This window comes from Hibiscus syriacus, unplaced genomic scaffold (genome assembly GCF_006381635.1).
Source record: "Hibiscus syriacus cultivar Baekdansim isolate YM2019G1 unplaced genomic scaffold, ASM638163v2 tig00013680_pilon, whole genome shotgun sequence".
NCBI classification, from domain to species: domain Eukaryota; kingdom Viridiplantae; phylum Streptophyta; class Magnoliopsida; order Malvales; family Malvaceae; genus Hibiscus; species Hibiscus syriacus.
The window spans coordinates 192,796-213,713 of NW_024062306.1; the positions used below are offsets into that span (position 1 = coordinate 192,796).

The 20,918-nt window shown below is 37.1% G+C and overlaps 2 protein-coding genes and 1 pseudogene across 2 annotated transcripts; 1 reads left to right on the forward strand and 2 right to left on the reverse strand.

The window, feature by feature from the left end:
* The first annotated feature begins 3,000 nt into the window (after positions 1-3,000).
* Positions 3,001-4,237, forward strand: LOC120206286 (GDSL esterase/lipase At2g31550-like). Its single transcript, XM_039205984.1, has 3 exons — positions 3,001-3,627; positions 3,699-3,957; positions 4,041-4,237. Exons 1-3 carry the CDS (start codon positions 3,001-3,003, stop codon positions 4,235-4,237), a joined length of 1,083 nt encoding a protein of 360 aa, XP_039061915.1.
* A 211-nt stretch (positions 4,238-4,448) lies between these two features.
* On the reverse strand, positions 4,449-6,631 carry LOC120206308 (exocyst complex component EXO70B1-like). Its single transcript, XM_039205997.1, has one exon. It carries the CDS (start codon positions 6,560-6,562, stop codon positions 4,646-4,648), a length of 1,917 nt encoding a protein of 638 aa, XP_039061928.1. The 5' UTR covers positions 6,563-6,631; the 3' UTR covers positions 4,449-4,645.
* An 8,667-nt stretch (positions 6,632-15,298) lies between these two features.
* LOC120206309 lies at positions 15,299-19,549 on the reverse strand (annotated as a pseudogene).
* Between the last annotated feature and the right edge of the window lie 1,369 nt (positions 19,550-20,918).

A 20,918-nucleotide genomic window follows, 5' to 3' on the forward strand; every position in this document is an offset into this window, starting at 1 on the left:
CTTTATTCAATTTATTAGGAAGTTGCTTGCTGGTGAGGGCTCCCTCTGGATTGCTTGGCTCCGTGCTTATATCTTGAAAGGGGTTGACTTTTGGTAAGTGAGGCTCAAGACTAATGCCAGTTGGAGCTTTAAAAAGATCCTCAAGTTGCAGGCGGAAGCTCTTCCTATTTTTGTTGTTTCTCCTAATTTGGAGGTGCTAAAGGTTGGTTAGATTTGGGATAATGTTAGGATTCAAGACACTAGAGTCAGTTGACATAAATTGATTTGGTTTTCAGACCATATCCCTAAACAAGGTATTATTGCGTGGATCACTGTCTTGTATAAACTTCCTGCTAAGGATAGGTTGTTGCGGATGAATCTTTGTGTTAAAGGAAATTGCTTGCTTTGTGGATGCACGCTGGAGAATAGATCCCATATTGTTTGAATGCCCTTATTCAAGGGGGTGTTGGGAGATCATTATGAGGTTGTACAAGTTGAATAAAGGGGTTATGGGTTGGAATGAAGAGCTTGAGTGGGTGATGTGGAATCTGAAGGGAAAATCGTTCTTATTACATCCTCAAGATTGCTTGGAACGTCCATATTTACCTTATATGGGAAAGGAGGAATGCTAGACAATTTAGAGAACAAGCTAGAGTGTTGTTGCGGTAGTGGCTGTTGTTAAAGAGATTGTGCAAGTTATGCTTCGTAATTTTCATGTGAAATCTAATATTCAACTTTGTTGTAGGCAGGGGATCTCCATGTAGGTCTTTCCTAATTGAATGTTATTGTTGCTTGTAACATGATTGCCTGTTTTTATTTAGGAATGTCTGATTTATTTTGGATAATATAAGTAAAATTTATATTAAAAAAAAATATAAATTTTACATTTTACTTTTGGTAATGCATGTAATTTTATGCTTTTCTTTTGTAATCTAAAAAGGGTAACCTACCGAAATGGTTATGTTGGTTTTATAAGTGTTCGTTTTTTGTCATCGAATTTTAAAAGATGATATTTTGGTCATTTTCGTTTTATAAGTGTTCACTTTTAATCACTATATTTAAAATGATATTATTTTGGTCACTTACCTTATCATTTTATAATGTTTTGGTCGCTAGAACGTTAAAAGCTGTGAGTTTAAGGTTTTAAATGTCGTTAGTTTGATGATATGATATACTATTAAAAGAGATTAGTTTTTAATTTAACCTCTAAATTTTAGATAAAATATTATTTTAATCCTTACATTTTAGATATAACGTCAATTTAATTTTTGAATTTAGATAAAGTATCAATTTGATCCTGGAATATGGTCAAAATATCAATTTAAACAATATTCATGTTCTACTTTTTAAATTCATGAAAGCCATTTTAATGGGTGATATAGGCTGCTGACTTACGTTTTGTTCTATTGTTTTTCTTGGATATCCCTTGCTCCTGGGCCTCAAAGTTCGGTCGATCTCAGCCATTTATTTGAGCTAGGTGCTGAGGTTTTGTTTATGATACGAAATTTTAAGAAAACAAAGAAAATTGCAAAAAAAATGGTAAATTTAAAAATATTTTTAGAATAATAGCATAAAATCTTTGTCTAAAACGAGCACAAATAAAATTCAGAAATGATTATAATTAATAAAATAAATAATTATCTAAAAATATTCTAATGCTCCCCGAGAAGTGGATTCGCCGCTGCCTATATGAAATGGCAATGTCTCGTTTCCTATTATCTTCTTAGGCTTGTTTTCGTTAAGGGTCATACTTATTTAATTCATTTACTCCAATTACTGTAGACAATTGAGTACTAAATGTCTCGTGTACTGTCTAAGCTTGTTCGAGCTTATGATTATAATATAAATTTAAAATTTTAATATCCTTTCTTTTAAAATAATGTCAAGGATAAATTTATTATTATTGTTTAATTTTAAAGAAAGTCAAAGATTCTAGATTAAATTTTTAGAGTTCGGGTTTTTTTAATGATATAGACATCATATTTATGTTTAAATTTAAAAGTTCAAAAAGGAGTTGATTGAAAATTTTGGATCCAAAGCTCGTTGACGATGACCGCTAATGGTGGTCGATAGTGATCAACAACGATGGTGAGTGACGACAGGAGACTTTAGATTCATCGGTTAAATTGATATCTGAAGTCCGATGGTTAAATTGATATTTTATCTAAAAAAATATGAATCAAATTAAAAAGAAATATTTTTACTAATGTGTCACGTCATCAAACTAATAACATTTATTATTTTAACAATTAAAATATTATAAAACTATAGCGTAAATGATTAAAATGTTATCTTTTGATAACAAAAAATAATGCTTTATGAAATAGGAGTGACATTCTATAATTTACTCATATAAAATTATTCTATTCTTATTTTATTGATATTTTAATAATAAAATTTTAATTTTCTTATAATATATATAAATCTTTACTCGTGATATTTAAAAATGATCTTTTAATTCTATATGAAAATTATATAATATTTGTTTCAATAATAAATAAATATATATATATACTGTTTAAATCTAATATTTTTATATTCATTTTATTTATTTCCAGATCAAGTCAAACTTGATTAAAAGAAACCCTTATCCGATACAAATCTATCTTGTAAGACGTTTGAATTTTTTAATATAAATAAATATATTTTACAAATATTTCGTAATAACTTTTTTTACTTTAAATCTATATACACATTTCTGACTTGGCACCTTGTTTCGTGTGCAATATCATTTCAATGTGTTGGTCAATGTATTTATGGTTATTACAACCAGTAATTAGTTTGAGATCGTTATTGTCTAAATGTTGGAAACCGTAGCATTTTTACTTCTTAATTGGTTTTCTGTCAAATAAAAAACATCAGAATTGCTAGACCTGCGCTCCCTCATAACTCATTGCTTTATTACCATTTGCTTTCCTGTTTTCAGCGTTACGCTTTCAGCTTAGTAATTGTATTACTACACTTGTTGCACCCTTTACTATAAAAAGCCGTCTCTAAATATCATCTCACACACGGTTCAAAATGGCTCTCATTACACTGCTCTTTCTAATACTGCTCCAAATCACTATAATCCTCATCACCACATGCAGTATTCCGACCGGTGCGGCAACCGTGCCGAATTTCACCTCCATTCTCATCTTCGGCGATTCCACTGTTGATACCGGGAATAACAACTTCGTCGATACGGTTTTTAAAGCAAATCACGAACCGTATGGCCAAGATTTCCCAGGTCACATTCCTACGGGTAGGTTTTCGAATGGAAAACTCATTCCGGACTTTGTAGCATACTTTCTAGGCATTAAACAAACAGTCCCTCCTTCTCTAGACCCGAGTCTCTCGAAAGATGACCTTCGAACCGGTGTAAGTTTCGCATCGGCTGGATCCGGATATGATGAGATCACCACTGTCATGACAGGAGCGATCCCGCTGCCGAAGCAACTCCAGCAATTCAGGAGTCATAGAGAAAACCTTAGTAGGATTTTTGGTGAAGTTGAAGCTCAAAACATCATTGAAAAGTCTTTGACAATCGTCAGTGCAGGGACCAACGACTTTGGTTTCAATTACTACCTCTTGCCGATGCGTAAACAACAGTACGATGTTAGCGGCTTTCAAGATTTTATGCTAAAAGCATTACAAGACTTCGTCAAGGTTATACATCCAAAGCCCTTTAAAATCTCCAACAAGCAATTTTAGTCCTCTAACCCTCCATCTGTTTACAGGAACTATACAAGCAGGGCTGTCGTAAAATCGTCATAGCAGGACTTCCTCCAATGGGATGTGTTCCGGTCCTAATCACGGAAAGACTTAAGCCCTTCGATCGAAGTTGTTTGGAGGACGAGAACGCCGACGCCCGGTCCTACAACAAAAAGCTTTTGAACTTGCTACCACCACTGGAGGCTAAGCTCCCTGGGGCCAAAATCGTGTATGCCGACATATACACACCGTTACTGGACATGACGACTAATCCGAAAAAATATGGTAAAACAACACACACATGCCTAATTTAACGAACTCGATCCAGAGCACGGTAAAGGAAATTGAGTAACGATTTGTGGGTGCAGGTTTCACGGAGACAAATAAAGGATGCTGCGGGACTGGATTAGTCGAAGCTGCATTTTTGTGCAATGCAGAGACTCCAGTTTGTGAGAAGCCTTCAGAGTTCATGTTTTGGGACAGTATTCATCCAAGCGAGACAGCTTACAGGGCCCTGTGTGATTGGTTGGTAAACCGAATCCTTCAAAAGCTTACTTTGAAGTAAACAACCTCAGTTTTTGGTCACAAATGATATTAGACAATTGATTTTATTGTCCACACGTTTAGTTGAGATTGGAGCAGGGCAGGTCACATAAGGAAAAACATTAGACATTTATGGTTTTTTTTGGGTCTATTTTTAATAATAAAATGTCAGCCTTTTCAGTTTAAGGAGAGATATTTGGACCCACCAACCAAATTACAAAGCACAAGGAACCTAAAGAAAGAAAAATACATGTTATAAGGATTCTACACAGTTCATACAACAAATGATAATATCTCATGTATGATCAGATTCCCTATATACAAAAAAAAGGACAAGACCGCAGGATTATGATTCGCAAATATAAGCCGAAATAGTGTGCTAAAATGCATAACACATACCCACACAAGAACCCTGAAGTTGCATCAGCTACTACTTCCTTCCACCGGATGATCCGTTGCCGCCTTCAAACAGCTCGTTAATCCTGGCCTCAATATCCTCTGGACCGTACCTGATAAGCCTATCGACGTTCCTCCCTATTTCAGGGATACATTGGAGCCTCCCGATGAAGTTTCTATAAGCTGGTAATAGAAGTCTAGACACTGAAATCCTCATCTCTTCTCTCAGCTGCTCGTCGAATACAACCCATGATGACTGTGTTTTACATACATCATCGAATTGAGAATTGAATGACTTGATCTTCTCTTTCATGGACTTGGCAATTGCATTCGAAGCTAAAGAGGAATTGTCGAGCTTTAACGTACCCAAAATCTTGTTCCATGAACTTCTTTGATAATTCGTACAATATTGCCGGACTTTGGCATTGTGTTTTCGGATCCAATCATCACCCAAAAGTGACTCCAACTCACTATCCTTCACTTTTTGTACGATGTATCTTCCATTGTTCATCATAAAAATGGAGCACAAAGCAGAGTCTCTATAAATCCTGGACTTCATCTCCAAATTACTCTCCAAAAGCTCCATAATCCATGCCATCTGAACTGACATTGATGATGAAGACACACGTCTATCATCAAGCGATGGAACGACCACATTACTTTCGTCAAAAACTTGTTCTAATGTCTGTCGTGAACGACAAGCTGCACGGAGATAGTTCATTACATATCGAGTGATTGGATGGAGTCCACCGCCAGGAACAGCTGCCTTAGCGGGGTCTCGCCGAATCAAATTCTCTAATTCCATGAATATCCCTCTAATTGCTTCTCCCAATCTCTTCCAAATGGTAATGGCTTCGTTTCTAAGAACCAAACAGTATTGATCAGAGAATACAGAATCGAATTCAGGCATCAAGTCTCGCATAGTCTCGAACACATCAAGAACTTTGAAAAGCCTCTCGGGCGATCGACTTCCTATAGCAATGGCGTCAGCGAAATTAAGTAACTGAATGGTGGAGCCACGGCAGACTTCCATGAAGGAGAGATCAGCAGCTGAGGAGAATCCGAAAAAGATGCGATCACATAACCGGCGTTCGCTCGGGAAGAGGATACGGAGGGAAACGTTAGCAGCTTTGATCCAGCGTTCAATCTCATCTTCCAGTTCCTGCCAGGGCATTTTTTGGACTTCATCGATGCTCAATTTCTGTAATCCTAGCCTCGAGATGCTCTCTTCGAGGAACTCTCTGCGGCAGGTGCTGTAAACGTGAGAGCACTCTTTACCGAACCCTGCCGCTACCATGCGCTTGGCGATCTCGTGAAGGTCGTTAATAGTCCCCGAAGGAAGGGCATCGATTACGATGTCATAGTCCGTTACCGGTTGGGCTACAGGGATCTGATGATCAAGAGCTGCACCGTTGTGAAGAAGACCTTCCTCGTTTTCTTCGTTGTCATCGTCAGAATCGAATGATAAGTTCCCGGTTGACTCGTGGTTGTTCCGACCCAGTTCAAACGAATCAGCGCCTCGGTCCATAAGAGACCTGAACTCATCCTCGACGCGGAACATGGCCTGTTGCATAAGGTCGTCGGCGCGTGCAAGGCAAGCGCCAACTGATTTCTCGGCGGCCATGGGGCTCCAGTCCCTAATCGTACGAATCAATTCGTCAATAGCGTCAAGGAAGGCAGAGGAATCGGCGGAGTGAGCCCAGATGGGGTGATCAAGCGCCACGTATTGGGAGATCTGACGGTCCAAGGAATGAAGAGCTCGGTCGAGGACGGCGCAGCCACGAGGATTGTTGCCGTCAACCATATTCTCAGAGAGCTTCTCGCGAGAAAACCTGCCGTCGAAGTTGGAGAAGATCTGCAAAATATCGTCGGCCATGGTGTCGTTCTGGCCCAGCGTCTTGGCTATATGCCTAGCCACCGCAAGCAGCTTCTCCTCACCGTTGTCAGCCATAGGCAAAGTAAGTATCTCCTTGATTCTCTTCTTTATCTCTTTCTAACTCTGATTCAGAGCCCAAACAAACAAAGAACAAGGCGATTTTTGTAATATATCATCGTTATCAGTAATATTATTGATTTAACATCGGTCAGATTATATTTTATGATTTAACATTTTAGCAGTAAAGCGCCTGCACTGTGCTATACGATGATTTGACGTTACGTGGGATATAGCGTATCACCTGCACCGCGCTATAGGGTGAGCTGGCGCCACATGGGTATAGCGCGGCCTGCAGCGCGCTATACATGTATATCTGACACGTGGGATATAGCGCGGTGCAGGGGGCGCGCTATACCTCTAACTACCGACCCCTCCTCCTTATAAATATCCCCATTTTAAATCAATTTTATCATACCAAATTCTCTCAAATTTTCTAAATTTCTCTCAAATACTCTCTTTTTAAGGTATATTTTATAATATTTTTACTATTATATTTTTACTTTATTTAATTCTTTTGCAGATATATAATGGAAGGCATTCTACTTCGCTCGGATGGAAATCATATATATCTACACTTTGCTGATACGGTAACATTTTAACGTTTTAATTTAATTTAAATTATTAGTAATATTTAGTTATTTATTTAATGCATTATTATTATATTAATAATTAAATATCTCGACACTTTGCTGATACGGTAACATTTTAACGTTTTAATTTAATTTAAATTATTATTAATAATTAGTTGATTCATTTAATGCATGATTATTAGATTAAGAATTAATATTTGTAATTATTTATTTTTAGGAGAATGACCGTGTATTAGATTCTTTTATTAGGAATCTTAAGTTAGTGATACCCAGTCGTGTCTTGTCGTATTTAGTAGAGGCTGGATTCGGTTACATAGGTAGATATCAGGGTCACTTTAAGATAGAGCCAGACTTGATTTCTGCCTTAGTAGAGCGGTGGAGGCCGGAGACCCACACATTTCATCTTCCGTGCGGAGAGTGCACGATCACTCTTGAGGATGTTTCTATGCACCTGGGGCTTCCGGTGGATGGAGATGTGATATCGGGGATAGCTTCTGGTTATTGGACTGGTTTGTGTCGGGATAGTCTAGGACGTGTCCCGGAAAATTTTATCGGAGGTAGGATACCGTTAAATTGGTTAGATACCAATTTTCGGGAGTTGATCGCAGACGCCTCTAAGGATGAGGTTAAGATGTATGCACGGGCATGCATACTGCAGCTGATAGGAGGGTTACTGATGCCGGACAAATCGCGCAACCTAGTTCACTGCATGTGGTTGCGACATCTTAGCAACTTTCGTCTCGCCGGATCATTCAGTTGGGGCTCGACAATTTTGGCTTTGCTGTACAGGGAGATGTGCGGAGCCACTGACTACAGGCGTAATGCTATCGGCGGATGTCTCCTGCTGCTGCAGTCTTGGGCATGGTATCGATTGCCCTTTTTATGTCCCGTTGTGAAGAACCCATTTTTATTTCCACTACTTCTGAGGTAATTATAAAACTGATTTTGTATATTAATAATTTTATACAGCGTATAACAATTTTTTTTCCTTGAATAGGTGGTCTACTGATAGGAAAAATCATCAGGAGCTACCTGATGATTTAGAAAAGATTAGGGTGCTAATCGATCAGAAGGCTGACACACATGTATGAATTTTAATGTTTAAAAATCGATTTTAGATTATAGTTATATAATTAGATTATTATTTTGAAAAAAATTATATATTATTTGTTTTAGTTTGAATGAGTGTCATATTCTACTGATGATGTGAGGGCGGTGATCCCACCTGAGTTGAGGGGTCCATTAGATGTTTGGATGGCGATGGTCCCTCTGATCTGTTATGCGACCGTCGAGTAGCACTCCACTGATCGCGTGCTCTGGCAGTTTGGTTGTTTTCAACCAATTCAGGAAGCACCTCGCAATATGGATGAGTTGCATAGCTTAGATAGACGCGGCAAGACAGATACATATTGGCTGGTGAGACATCATGAGTGGGTCGTGTTGTGGGAGGATCGACTTCGGCGCCTTCCATTTAGAGAGCCCATTTTTACTGACTTCTTGATGTATGCTGAGGATTATTATGAGTGGTTCAACAGTAACGGGAAACCGTTTCTACTTCCCGAGGATGCACGAGGGCAGACCTTTCCACGACGTCGACAGAGACATTCACCGACACAGCACCATCGTCCCTCGACTCGTGGACGGAGAGCAGGTGCTTCCGGTTCATCCTCAGCTGCCGCAGCCATATATGATGCCGCAACCATATATGATGCCACCATCGCCTTTCCATTATCAGATGTCGACGCCGTCGCCTTCACCCGATTTTATGACCCCACCACCGCCACCGTCACAGATGACCCCTCCTGGAGGCTATTATGGGTCTATGTTTGCAGACCCGACTTAGGGTTCATATACTGGATATTTGGCGGGTTCAGCCTCATGACCCATGGTCGCAGCACAGACACCGCCTCTTGTACAGTTTTCACACTCAGCGATATCTGGGTTTTATGACTTTTCCCAGTTTTCGCAGGCCGGTGGGATAGTCAGTCATACACCTCCAGGGTCCTTATTCTACGGAGGTGCTTCATCGTCATCAGCTCCTCATGTACCTGCGCAAGACGACGACAACGACGACGACGACGACGATGGTGATGATGATGACAGCGAGGAGTCAGAACCAGTGATACGAAGGAATCCTCCTCGAGACCGACAGCCACCGCCCTACGGAACACATTCGCGTCCCATGCATCGATAGATTTTATTTTTTATTATATTTGTATTTATTTTATTTTGTTAAATTGTAATTTTTTTTATTTCTCATTTAATACTTACTTTATTTTGTTTTTTTAATGTATTTCAGTTCGTTTTTTTTATTACCATTTAATATCAGTTATTGTAATTTGATTATCATTTACCATTTAATACTTATTGTTATTAGTTTGTTAAAATTTAATGATTGTGTTTGTTTTTTTAATCTTCATCGGTGATTATCAAATGACATTAACTTGAAGTAAATGCAAATTAAAGTAGAAGAATTATTATTTGATAATAAAATACATCATTTCCTCATCAATTGTTACTTGATGAAAACAAAAGTGGACATGTTTTTCTAGTGTGTCCTGGGTTTCTACAATGCCCACATCTTCTGTCTTGTCTAGATCTTTCTCTAATATCCATATCGCAATGAATTCGATTGGATTTTGGACGACCACGCTCCCTCAATAAACTCATATTTGGTACAATAGGAAGCCAATCTTGAACCTCATCAGGGTCTTTATCATTACCTATGGGGGGAAACTCAAATTCGTATACCTTAAAAACTTCAGATAGTAGGTATACAGGATCCACAAAATGGTTATAGTCTTGACGTGTATGCGAGCAAGCTGCTATCACATGAGAGCATGGATACTTCAGAGCTTGAAAAAACCCGCAGTCGCACATTCTGTCCCTTAGATTTACTCTTAACGACACATCTTCAATCCCTTGAAGAGGTCGCGATAACTCTGTGACAAAAAACATTTCATGCCTTCTAGAGAAGCTTGTTACAGACATTCTATTTGATGCATCAATTTTGTTTCTGTAGATCTGTAACTAATCTAGGGTGATAGACATGACCGCCTTGCATCCAGGTTTGAGCTTGTCCCCCGAGTTTCGCAAAAAGTGCCCCCAAACAAAAATATGTAGTCTTTACCAAAGCCGCTACAGGTAAGTGACGTGCACCCTTTAAGGTTGAATTGATTGCCTCTGCCAAGTTGGTAGTCATGTGTCCATATCGATATCCACCATCATATCCGTTCGTCCACATTTCTTTATCGATGAGGCTGATGTAATCATATCCTTCCTCGTTCTTCGCCCGCAACTCTTGAAACATTGATTCAAATGTTCGAGGAAATAGTTCGTAACCTGATCAAAAAATATATAACTTACTAACTTGATGTCTTTGCAAAATTAAAACGATCGAAAGATAACAAACTTGCTAAGTTTCACTTACCCATGCGCACAATTAATTGACGCTCATCGTTCTTCTTGTACCTTCCATGGTAGTTCGCGGCAATGTGTCGAAGACAATACCTATGTTGGACAAAGGGTGGTTGCCACATTAGACCCAAAGACACCATTGTTGCTTTGATCCCAGCTCCGTGATCTGAAATGACACAGATGTTTTCCCTCGTGATAACATGTGCACGTAAATTTCAGAGGAAAAAAGCCCAAGAAGCTGCATCTTCTCCTTCGACAAGAGCAAAAACAACTGGAAGAATGTTGTGATTGCCATCTTGGACAACTGCCAATAATAAAACTTGTTTGTATTTTTTCATACAAGAAAGTCCCATCGATCTGGACCACAGGCTTGCAGAATTTGACAGCATTAACGCACTGTGGGTAACTCCAAAAAAACCCGGTAGAATTGGCATCGATCATGAAAAACTCGATCATTATGGTATGCATAGGAGGTTTCGAAGTCCACAATTGTCCCAGGATTCAACGTTCGCACCAGCCTAAACCAACCTGGAAGTTCGTTGTAAGATGCATCCCATTCGCCATGAAGTTTGACAATGTCATTTTGTTTTGCCAACCAAGCTTTTTTATAGGAGAAAGTGTACCCATACTGCGATTGTATAGCTGAAATCAACACTGCAACAGCTATATGAGAGCTTGCTTTGACCATGGGCATGATGGCTTGGCATATCACTTCAGAGTCCAAGTTGGGATGATCTTGGTTGACCCCTCCAGCACAACATGTGTGAGGATCGTTGTATATTGTTAGTTCCCATCTGTTGTTTTTCCTCTTCCTCTTCGATACGCGAACCATCCAATTGCATCCATTTTCGTGCTGGGCACAGTAGCATACATATTTTTCGGTCGTGGAGAGGTCTACTCTGGACTGAACATAATTACAAATATTGTAATTTTTTATAGCCATCATCGCTTCTTCTTTGCTTGAAAATTCCATGCCTAAAGATAACTCACCATTATTTATTGATAAGTAATACCCATAGTCACCGAGATGAGGCAATATTCGTAAATTCTGGCCCGTACATTGCACCATAATCAGCTTCATACATGTGTGCAGGAGGGTCATTTTGTGCCATATTTCCTGGAACTTCATCATCATCGGAGTTGAATTGCGGTGATTATGGGTCAATGAACAGTCCAGTCTCAGCACCATCCGCACCAGGCTCACGAAGCGGTTCTTCTGGTAGAGATGATGGTTCCTCCATGCTCTCCACATTTAGGTCAAAGAACCTACTACTTGCACGCCTTCCCCTTGAACTAGAAGGCATATCGACATTGAGATCGAAAAATCTCGCAGTCGAATGCCTCCCCCTAGAGCTTGAAGCCATCGCGTCAAATGAAAACTACACAGATGGTTGCGTCGATGGCATCTCCATATTAAGGTCAAAGGGATTTGCAGATGAATGTCTTCCCCTTGAACTGGACGCGATGTTGCCATACGGATTGTTCGTCGACCTACCTTGGTGCATATCGTAAGGAGTTGCGGATGAATGTCTCCCCATTATGGCATTAAAATCATTACACATTACTGTCGTCAGGCTGTCAACTTGATCAACTTGTTCAGTCAGCCCATAGTGGGAGCTTAATGATTGACCCCGAACAACACGCACTTGAACAAAATGTGTATACATCTCAATAGCGGTGTCTGAATAATTACTTTGAGCTTCAACCATCATTTCAACATCATCATTGTTCGAAAATTCGAACGCTGTATAAGTTAATGGCAACAATGATGTTGGAAATCTATACTGCAACGACGACACTCTTCTACTACTTCCAACATGAATCTTCCTCGAAATCTTCGTTATAAGCTCCTCAAGAGTTATGTTTCTCTTGAATGATATTTTAACATGCTCATTTGATACGAAAACAACGCCGGTTTTATCTTCTCGAATTTCACCATCATAATAAACAGTAGCCGAAAGTCGCGTCATTATTTGAGTTTAAAAGTGCGGCACTATTATATCTGGAAAAAAATGAAACAAACCTGATTTAATAAATTATATATGAACGAACATATAACACAATAAAATTTTTACACATCAACATAAATAAATTAAATAATATAATTTAATATTATTACATGCACCGCAAAACTATTTCGACGTATGCTCCCGCTTTCCAATTTTACAAAAACAAAAATTAATTGAAAATAATTAGTATAATATATTTTTTTCAAATAATCATAATAAACAATTAATAAATAAAATTATAACAAAATTACCTTATAACGAAAAATCGCACGAATTTCTTAATAAAATATGAGAAGATTGCCAGAATTATTGACTCGTTGAAGGAATTGTTGTATTAATTTATAAGTTGAGAGGAGAGATGAGAGAAATTAACCGGCCGAGAATGGTATTTATAGCGGGGAAAGTTATACAAAACGCGGTACATGCCCCTCGCTATATAAAATTATGTCAGGAGTAAATGTATGTCGCGGTACCTGTCCCGCGCTATATAAAATTATTAGGAGTAAAAGTATAGTGCGGTACCTGATCCGCGCTATACCCCTACGTGGCGTATAGCGCGTTGCAGGGGCCGCGCTATACCCACGTGGCACCAGCTTACCGTATAACGTGGTGCAGGGGACGCGTTTTACTGCTAAGGGTATTAGATCAAAAAATATAATCTGATTGATTTTAAATTAATAATATTATCGGTCACCGGTGATATATCGAAAAAATAGCCAAAGAACAACGCGTTTTCTGTGTATTTTAATAAAAATAATAATTAAAAAGTTAAGGTTTTAAAATATAAATTGAGGGAAAGAATTTGATTTAGGCTTACAGAGAGTGAAAGTGATGTGAGAAGGGAAAAGGCATTGGGAAACGCGGTTTGAGAAAGCAAACCAGAAATGTTGAATGCTTGAATTTAATGAATTCATAAATAAAAAGAACCATGGACTGGACTGCTCTCCTACATATCTCCTTCCGTTTGGTTTGGTTTGGTTCGATTCGGTTTGATTCTAACATTAATTAAACTATAACGTAATATTAACGAGGTTGATTTAAGTGATAAGTAATTTGATATTGTTTAATCAGTCTCGAGTTTGAGTTTTTATATATACAAAAAAATTCTTATAGATACTCACCCACCAAAATTAAATGTGCATGATCAATTCGATTAGTTAAGGTGAAGCTTGAAAACAGAACAAAAAAAAAATATTATAGTGCAATCCATTAAACAATCTAAGTGAATAAAGTTAATATTATTCTCTTTAAAGCTTTTAGATTTGAACAATTATATCTACATATAAATTTTATATACATTATCAATAATTAAAAAATATTTTAAACATATATTAACCGCTAATCATTCTTACAATTAGAGCTGGAATTCAGTAAGATTTGGACCACACACAATTATACTATTCCTTGTCATTTTTTCTATAAATCCTAATTAACTCTCCATTATAGTTTTAATTCTCATTATTATGCATATAATATAGTGCTCACCAGTCTACATGTTTTTTTTATAATCACTGACATTAATTTATTAATAAATTATTTTAAATCGAATATTATAAAGATTCAATTTAAAAATATCCTCATAATCTAATTTATTCCATTAATGTTCCACGTGCTTTAATCTTCTATTGTATTTTTGATGGATTTTCTATTTTCTTTTTTTTTTACTCAAATCACTCATGTAATATGTACGTTATTACAAGATACGTACACTGTCTAACCTCAATTTATTTTTTATTGTTTTAGAAAAATTCCACATACAATATTAAGATATTTATTTTAAAAAATGTTATTTGTATTTGAAAAGGGGGAACACGCATTAGACATATTTAGGATTTTGATAATCACGTCCTGAATTTTTGAATTAATGTATAAGAGTTGACTTGAGAGTTCGTTCTATGGATCGATGTGAATGTACGAGTAAAATCGTTGGGTAAAATATAAGCCTAATTAAATGAGATTTGAGCTCGATCAATCATAAAATGAAGATTTTTTTTTTATCAAACTAAAGGTAATTACAAAATATCATTTATTCTAAATATTTTCAACCATTTAATAATAAACACTCAACCAGGTGTTATAACTTGTGATCTCTAAAAACAACAATGATGGATGTTCGGACTCGTGATCTCTAAGAATAATAATGATTCCTTTAACCGACTATGTAGGTTGATTCATGCAAAAATACATAGGGATAATTAGAGCGTTGGAGAAATAACATGACTAAAATACTTGGGGTATATGATCATAATAACTTGGATAACTACCTTATAGTAAAATGGATGTTAAAAACACATCCTCTCCGACTCAGTAAACTTATGATTTGAGCATGAAAAATAAACCACTTGAACGCATCCAAACAGAATGACCCAAACCCAAAAATGAATTGTGCCTAAAATAACCAATACAACTGGACAGAAATTACTCAAAAACTTTAAAATCCAAATTGAACCAACACAAATAAACCGTCTAATTAACTCAAAATTCACCTGCAAGCTATTGCTCATTTATTTAGAAATTATATGTATGCAAATATAAACAAGGAGATATTCCTATCTTCAAATTCTTTCCAGCTCACCTCCCTTAGCTGCAGGCAAATATATAATGAAACATCAAACAATTTTTAACATAAACTGAAGTGCAGGTTTGGCACTCGTTCAACAACCTTTCTCACACATACAAATTATAACACTCAAAATTTTTACTCTAATCCAAACTGTCAAATTGAACAAATATCATAACTAACCACAGTACTCCCTCCGTTTTCTTCTTCATTTTTATTATTAAATCTGTCACCTAACATGGACAATAATAATAATAATGATAAAAAGTATGAGAACAAAAATTTTAAAAACAAAACAGTTAATATACATCCACATATTCATCAGCTATCTTTTGCATATCCACTCAACTCCTCCTCAACCTTTGCCCACACATCTGAAATTTTCTCAGCATATCCCACCTGTTACATTTCACAAATATATGTAAAAGCTACATTTCAACCCAACTCTCTCTATTGTCTTAGTCTAGATAGCAGCGTTTTCCTTTTTTTCTTCCTTTCAAATTCATAAGTGCATTACAATAATTTAACAGCAGAAAATGAATTACCCACACACTATAGGCAAGCAGCCTTAACACACAAAACAGAACCAGTGGCTTTTCTGACCATCCACATACAATAGTAATACCCTCTTGAAACAAGGACAACTAAATCAGTTCACATTGCAGTTTGCTAATGAAATCAAACACAATTAGCAAGGACCTCTAGTGTTGGGGGTGGGTGGGGGGGGGGCATGATCACCAAGTCAGAATGAAGAAATATACAACCACCTTTTACTAGGGTATTAAAACTGAACAAATACACCTTAAAGGCTTGGTCAGCTAACACCATTTTTCCCCTATGAACTTGAGGTACAGCAGAGGACAATTTCAATTAAACACGTTGAACAAAATATAATGTACATAGTATCTTCAAACAAAGTTAATTAGACCTTTTGCATAATAAGATCATCAACATGGACTGGAAAACAAGAAGCTAAAATTACCTGATTTACAACAAACCCCTTCAACATGTTCAAGAAGTCCACACGTCTTTCTTTGTCAAGCCTTTCAAGTTCACACTTGTTATTTTCCTGCAGTTGCATCATCATGCAACAAACTTTGAAAATGAAGACCATGTACTAGAAAATGCAAATACAAATCACATCATGCAAGTACCTAAAAATTCACAATAAAAGGACCCAATATTGTACACTTGTCTGATACAACAGAGTGAAATGAAAATCTTAGTAAAACACAGGAACTCTTTCAATTTACCACATGAAGAAGAGAGAGGGAGAACTTGAAGCAAGGGATGCATAGCTAGATATACCATTATGCCCTTCAAGTTAATCCTATCCTATCATTGGTCTTGTCAAGGCGTTCACCTAGGTGCACCTGCACCTTGGACTTTAGTGCTAGACAAACAATTCCTCACACCCTTTCAAGTGAGGCACATTTGATCAAGTACAAGCCTGGCACACTAAGCCAGATTTTTGTAAGTCCTCAAGCATAAAAAACCCTTCCTCATTGATGTTTTCTTTCATTTCTTTTAGTTCACTTTCTTCATTAGATGTACCTTACTAGTAAGAATGTAGTGGTATCAAACTCTCCATAAGGAAAAAATGCATGTTGACCAACAAAAAAACTGCATGTTTTATAGATAAAATTAGATCAGGCAATATAACAGTTTTAGTGCCTTGAGTGCACCTTGCACCCTTGTCACGGTTGCCTACCACATTTTCAGCTGCTCTTTAAATCCTGCTTTAATAGCTTTACTTGAGATTTAATAAAGGCGTCAACCTAAGAGCTGTAATATTTTTAATATTACCGTTATAATTATAGAATCACTTTTATACATTTCTTATTATTTTTTTATAGGAATTGCAAGCCTCGTTAAAAACCTCCTTCATGATTAAAGGAGCTTACACACCAAATATCGCTCCCCATTTGGCTCCATGAAAATGCAAGGATGATAACTTTTCTAAGTTCTTTTTAAAAGTAAGTATGGTTATTACCATAGCATCATACACACACGAACAGATGGAAATATTAATAAGAGCCAACTTACTGAAATAGTCCAACCAGTGGGAAAAACATATATGATATGAATGGACAAGAGCTACAGTCTAATAATAGCTAAAGCCTAAAGGGTATAATAGATATGCCTCAATCTATCTGGTTATAAGACTTTCATATAGGGAAAACTCGACAAAAATTAAGAGTGAACTACCTTTATCACAGAAAATTTCAGAGATATCTAGTGTTGATTCAAACATGCAATGTACAAAGGAGATATTAATGATCATAGCATGGCCACAAAAAAAAGTTAATACATCAACAAAGCAGAAAAAAGTTATCTTCAGATTAAGATACAAAGAACATTACGACAATTATTTACCTTGATCCGCTCATATTCACTTATGGCAACATTTTTAGCATCTCCAGTGACCCGTATAGTCTCTTTCAGTTCCTCTATCTTGTGAACCCTAGATTTGTCGCCACCAAATATTTTTGATGATGCCGCTTCAAGTTTTTCAGCCCTTGAATGGAGTGTAGATAGTTCTGATAGAAGAGTTTGAACCGTCAACAAAGCACTTGATCGATCCGCAAATGCACCATGCACAGCTAACATAAGCCCAAGATATTCATGAAGTGTATCCTGAAATGGATAAAAAGCAAAGTACATTATAAATGATTGGAACTCGGCTCAAAGATGGAAATCTCAACAAAAATTGGTGCTTTTAAAAGTTGTCATTGCCAAATTTACTGATTACTAGAGATTCAGCATTTGCAAACACATAATCTAGTACAAAACAAAATTATTCCACCAAATGAATACTTGTGGATATCTAAATGCCATGTGTAAGTTCATGAATAAAATGAGGAAAAGTTTTGCACATCACCAAATGCTTGACAGTCTGCGCATTCAATTCTCTATAGAATCTGCTAGCTTTGACTGCAGCAGTTGCTAAACATTTCATGTCAGCACCCCGCACCCTCTGAGAATTGCACATAGCCTCCTCATTCTCAAACTTAGTCAGCTTAATAAATGCCAATCCTAATTCTCCCATTGTCTCTCCCATATCTTGCTGTGCTTTAACAAGAGCCTCAGCCTAAAAACAATTAACAAGATCCAAAAACAAAACTATGATCAAGAACTTCATTCCACAAGATTCAAATGCAAGTTTCAAACTCCTAAAAGAACAATAACATTACCTGCTGAGAAGCATTGCTGATTTGTTGCTCAAGATCACGAATCCAGTCTTTCTTCTCCATAAACACCTTATCCTCCTCTACTACAGGCGGTTTAGAACCACCCCAATCATTTGCAACAGACTGTCTCAATTCCTTAAACAATCGAAACAAATCAATCCCTCCCACCTTTCGCAGGCTGTACCACCTCATGCGGTGCCACCACTGCAGTACTTTCCCCGAACAACTGCTTAGGTAATTTCACAGCACCATCAAGCATCCGAGAAGCAACATCGGTGCTTGTAGACAATAGAGGTCTCCCTTCCACCTGCAAGAACACCCTCAATTCATCACTTACTCTAATGACCGGATGCTCCGCAAGCCTCCTCAAATACTTCTCCAATGCAACCCTTCTTTGCTCCACGAATTCTTGCTTCTGCATCACCTGAGATTCAACCACATTTTTATCCGGCCTTGGAGGAATAAAATACCCACGGTAAGCTTCCGCTAACCGATCTGACAATGTGACCACATCCCTAAACCTTCTCCTGACACTAAATTCGGTGCTTCCAAAATCTGGAATGTTGGTTCTCGTGGTAATTAGATAAGTGTAATAAGTATTCCCTCCTGGCACAAGTGAATTTGTAGTCTCCTGCTCTTTTTTAGGGTTAGAAACCGTGATTTTGATGTAATCGGAGCTGGAGAGTGCGAATGAAGAATCCGGATCCTGAGACGTGGAGTCGATGCGGTTAATTTCGTTGGCAGAGTTGTCATCGAAAGGACTGAAGATTACATCAGCGTAGGACGGAGGCTCGATATAGGAGTTGTTGTCCGATGCGTTAGGGTTTCGATAAACGGGAAGGGCGAGCAACGGGTCGGAGTCGGCAGGAGTCGAGAGCACCGGCGGTGAAAGCGGGTGGCGCGTGGATTCGGAGATTGATGAGTTGGCGCTCCGGAAACTGGAGTACGAGTTGTCATTACTGGGGTGGTTAGTGGTGAGTGGGTCGTCGAGAACGAGGCTTTCCATTTCTTCACGGGCAGCGAAGAGGTGAGCTTCTTCGAAGCCAGGGTTCTCAAAGCCCATCATCGTTTACAATTCCGATGGTGCATGCGTGGGGGGCGCGTCAACTGGAGCAGGAGTGCGCAATACGCAGAGTGGCGCTACGTGGGAGGCGAAGAAGAAGATGGAAGACTAATGAGAAGCACGTGGGGCGTGGGGTTGGGGGCATGGGAAAATGTGATAAAAAAAAACCTGTGGATTATCTTCAAACTGTAATTGAATAGATTAAGCTACATTGATGATTGATGTGTGTTGCTGGGCCTCTGTTTGGGCTTTGGAGACCTTTTAAGGTTTGGGTTATCAAATTCGAACATGAAACTAAATATTAATTAATTATATGTTGTATTATAAGATTGTCGGTAATGAAGAAACAATTTATATTAGTTGATAATTTAAATAAGTTTATAGATTATAGAATTATCTCAAATAAATAATTTCTGTTAGGACCACTATACCGTGTAAAAGTTAGAATAAAAGATAACTTGTCTTACTTATCAAAGCACATTAACTCATGAATAGAGACATATATGTATTGGTTTAGATTGACAACATATTGAACTGAATTCATTTTAAATTTATTTATAGATTAAACCCACTTGTGAATATGTGATGCTCAAAATACATTTAACTCAATCACGAGTAAATGTAGAACTACTTACGTAATTTTCATGCTTTGATATATCAAAATTATTTACGTCAAAAAGGGCAAAATGTTTCTTATATGGTTTATGAAAAATAAAATATAGTCAAGGATCATTTATCTATGATGAGTAATTTAATTATCACTTCGTGTAATAATCATTTTTATAATATGGTTTACAATAGAACATTAAAACAAAAGAGATCGAACTAAATGAATGGATAAAATTTGAAAGGATCACAAATATCTATGCAGATAAAATATTTATCACAAGTCGTTGGATAAAAGCTATAAGACTCTTGATAATTTTATGTATGTTAAAGTTCTGTCATTGTAGTATAGTGAAATGACTCTGTGAATTAAATAATGATATAATTAATAAAAATATAAAAGTTAATTGCATATTATTTTAGCATGCATTGTGTAATATTGTAGATGGGAAATAGGCCGTAAAAATTTACTTATTTAAGTAACAATGTTTTCTCAAACAAGTGAAAGAAATTAGGACAAAGGATATAAATGGCCCTTTGATTATAAGGTGTTATGTTGCAGATTCTCCCGATTATAAAGGTTATAAAATGGTTTCTAATTATAGGATGTTGCTTTGTGAAGTCTCGAACTATTAAAGGTTACAAAATGATCTCCCGATTATAGGATGTTGTTTTATTGAATTTCTGACTATTAAAAGTTACAAAATGATAATATAACTATTCATATGTCACAAACTAGGTCTTTTCTGTTAAAACAATTTTAGATTGTCTGAGTTGTACCTTAACCTGCTGACTAAGATATAATAAAATCATATTTTAATAATGTCTACTAGTATCATCGTTGCTCTCAAGCATTAGCTCGAATACAAAATGTTTCAAGCACTAGCTCGATGACTTAATGTAAATGGAGAGTCGATCCACAAAATACATGTCAA

Bases quoted from the DNA above. Each gene is read 5' to 3' on its own strand.
- LOC120206286 (XM_039205984.1), top strand. From the start codon at position 3,001: ATGGCTCTCATTACACTGCTCTTTCTAATACTGCTCCAAATCACTATA. The intron at 3,628-3,698 runs GTTATACATCCA...ATCTGTTTACAG, and splicing joins CATTACAAGACTTCGTCAAG to GAACTATACAAGCAGGGCTG. The intron at 3,958-4,040 runs GTAAAACAACAC...TTGTGGGTGCAG, and splicing joins GACTAATCCGAAAAAATATG to GTTTCACGGAGACAAATAAA.
- LOC120206308 (XM_039205997.1), bottom strand. From the start codon at position 6,562: ATGGCTGACAACGGTGAGGAGAAGCTGCTTGCGGTGGCTAGGCATATA.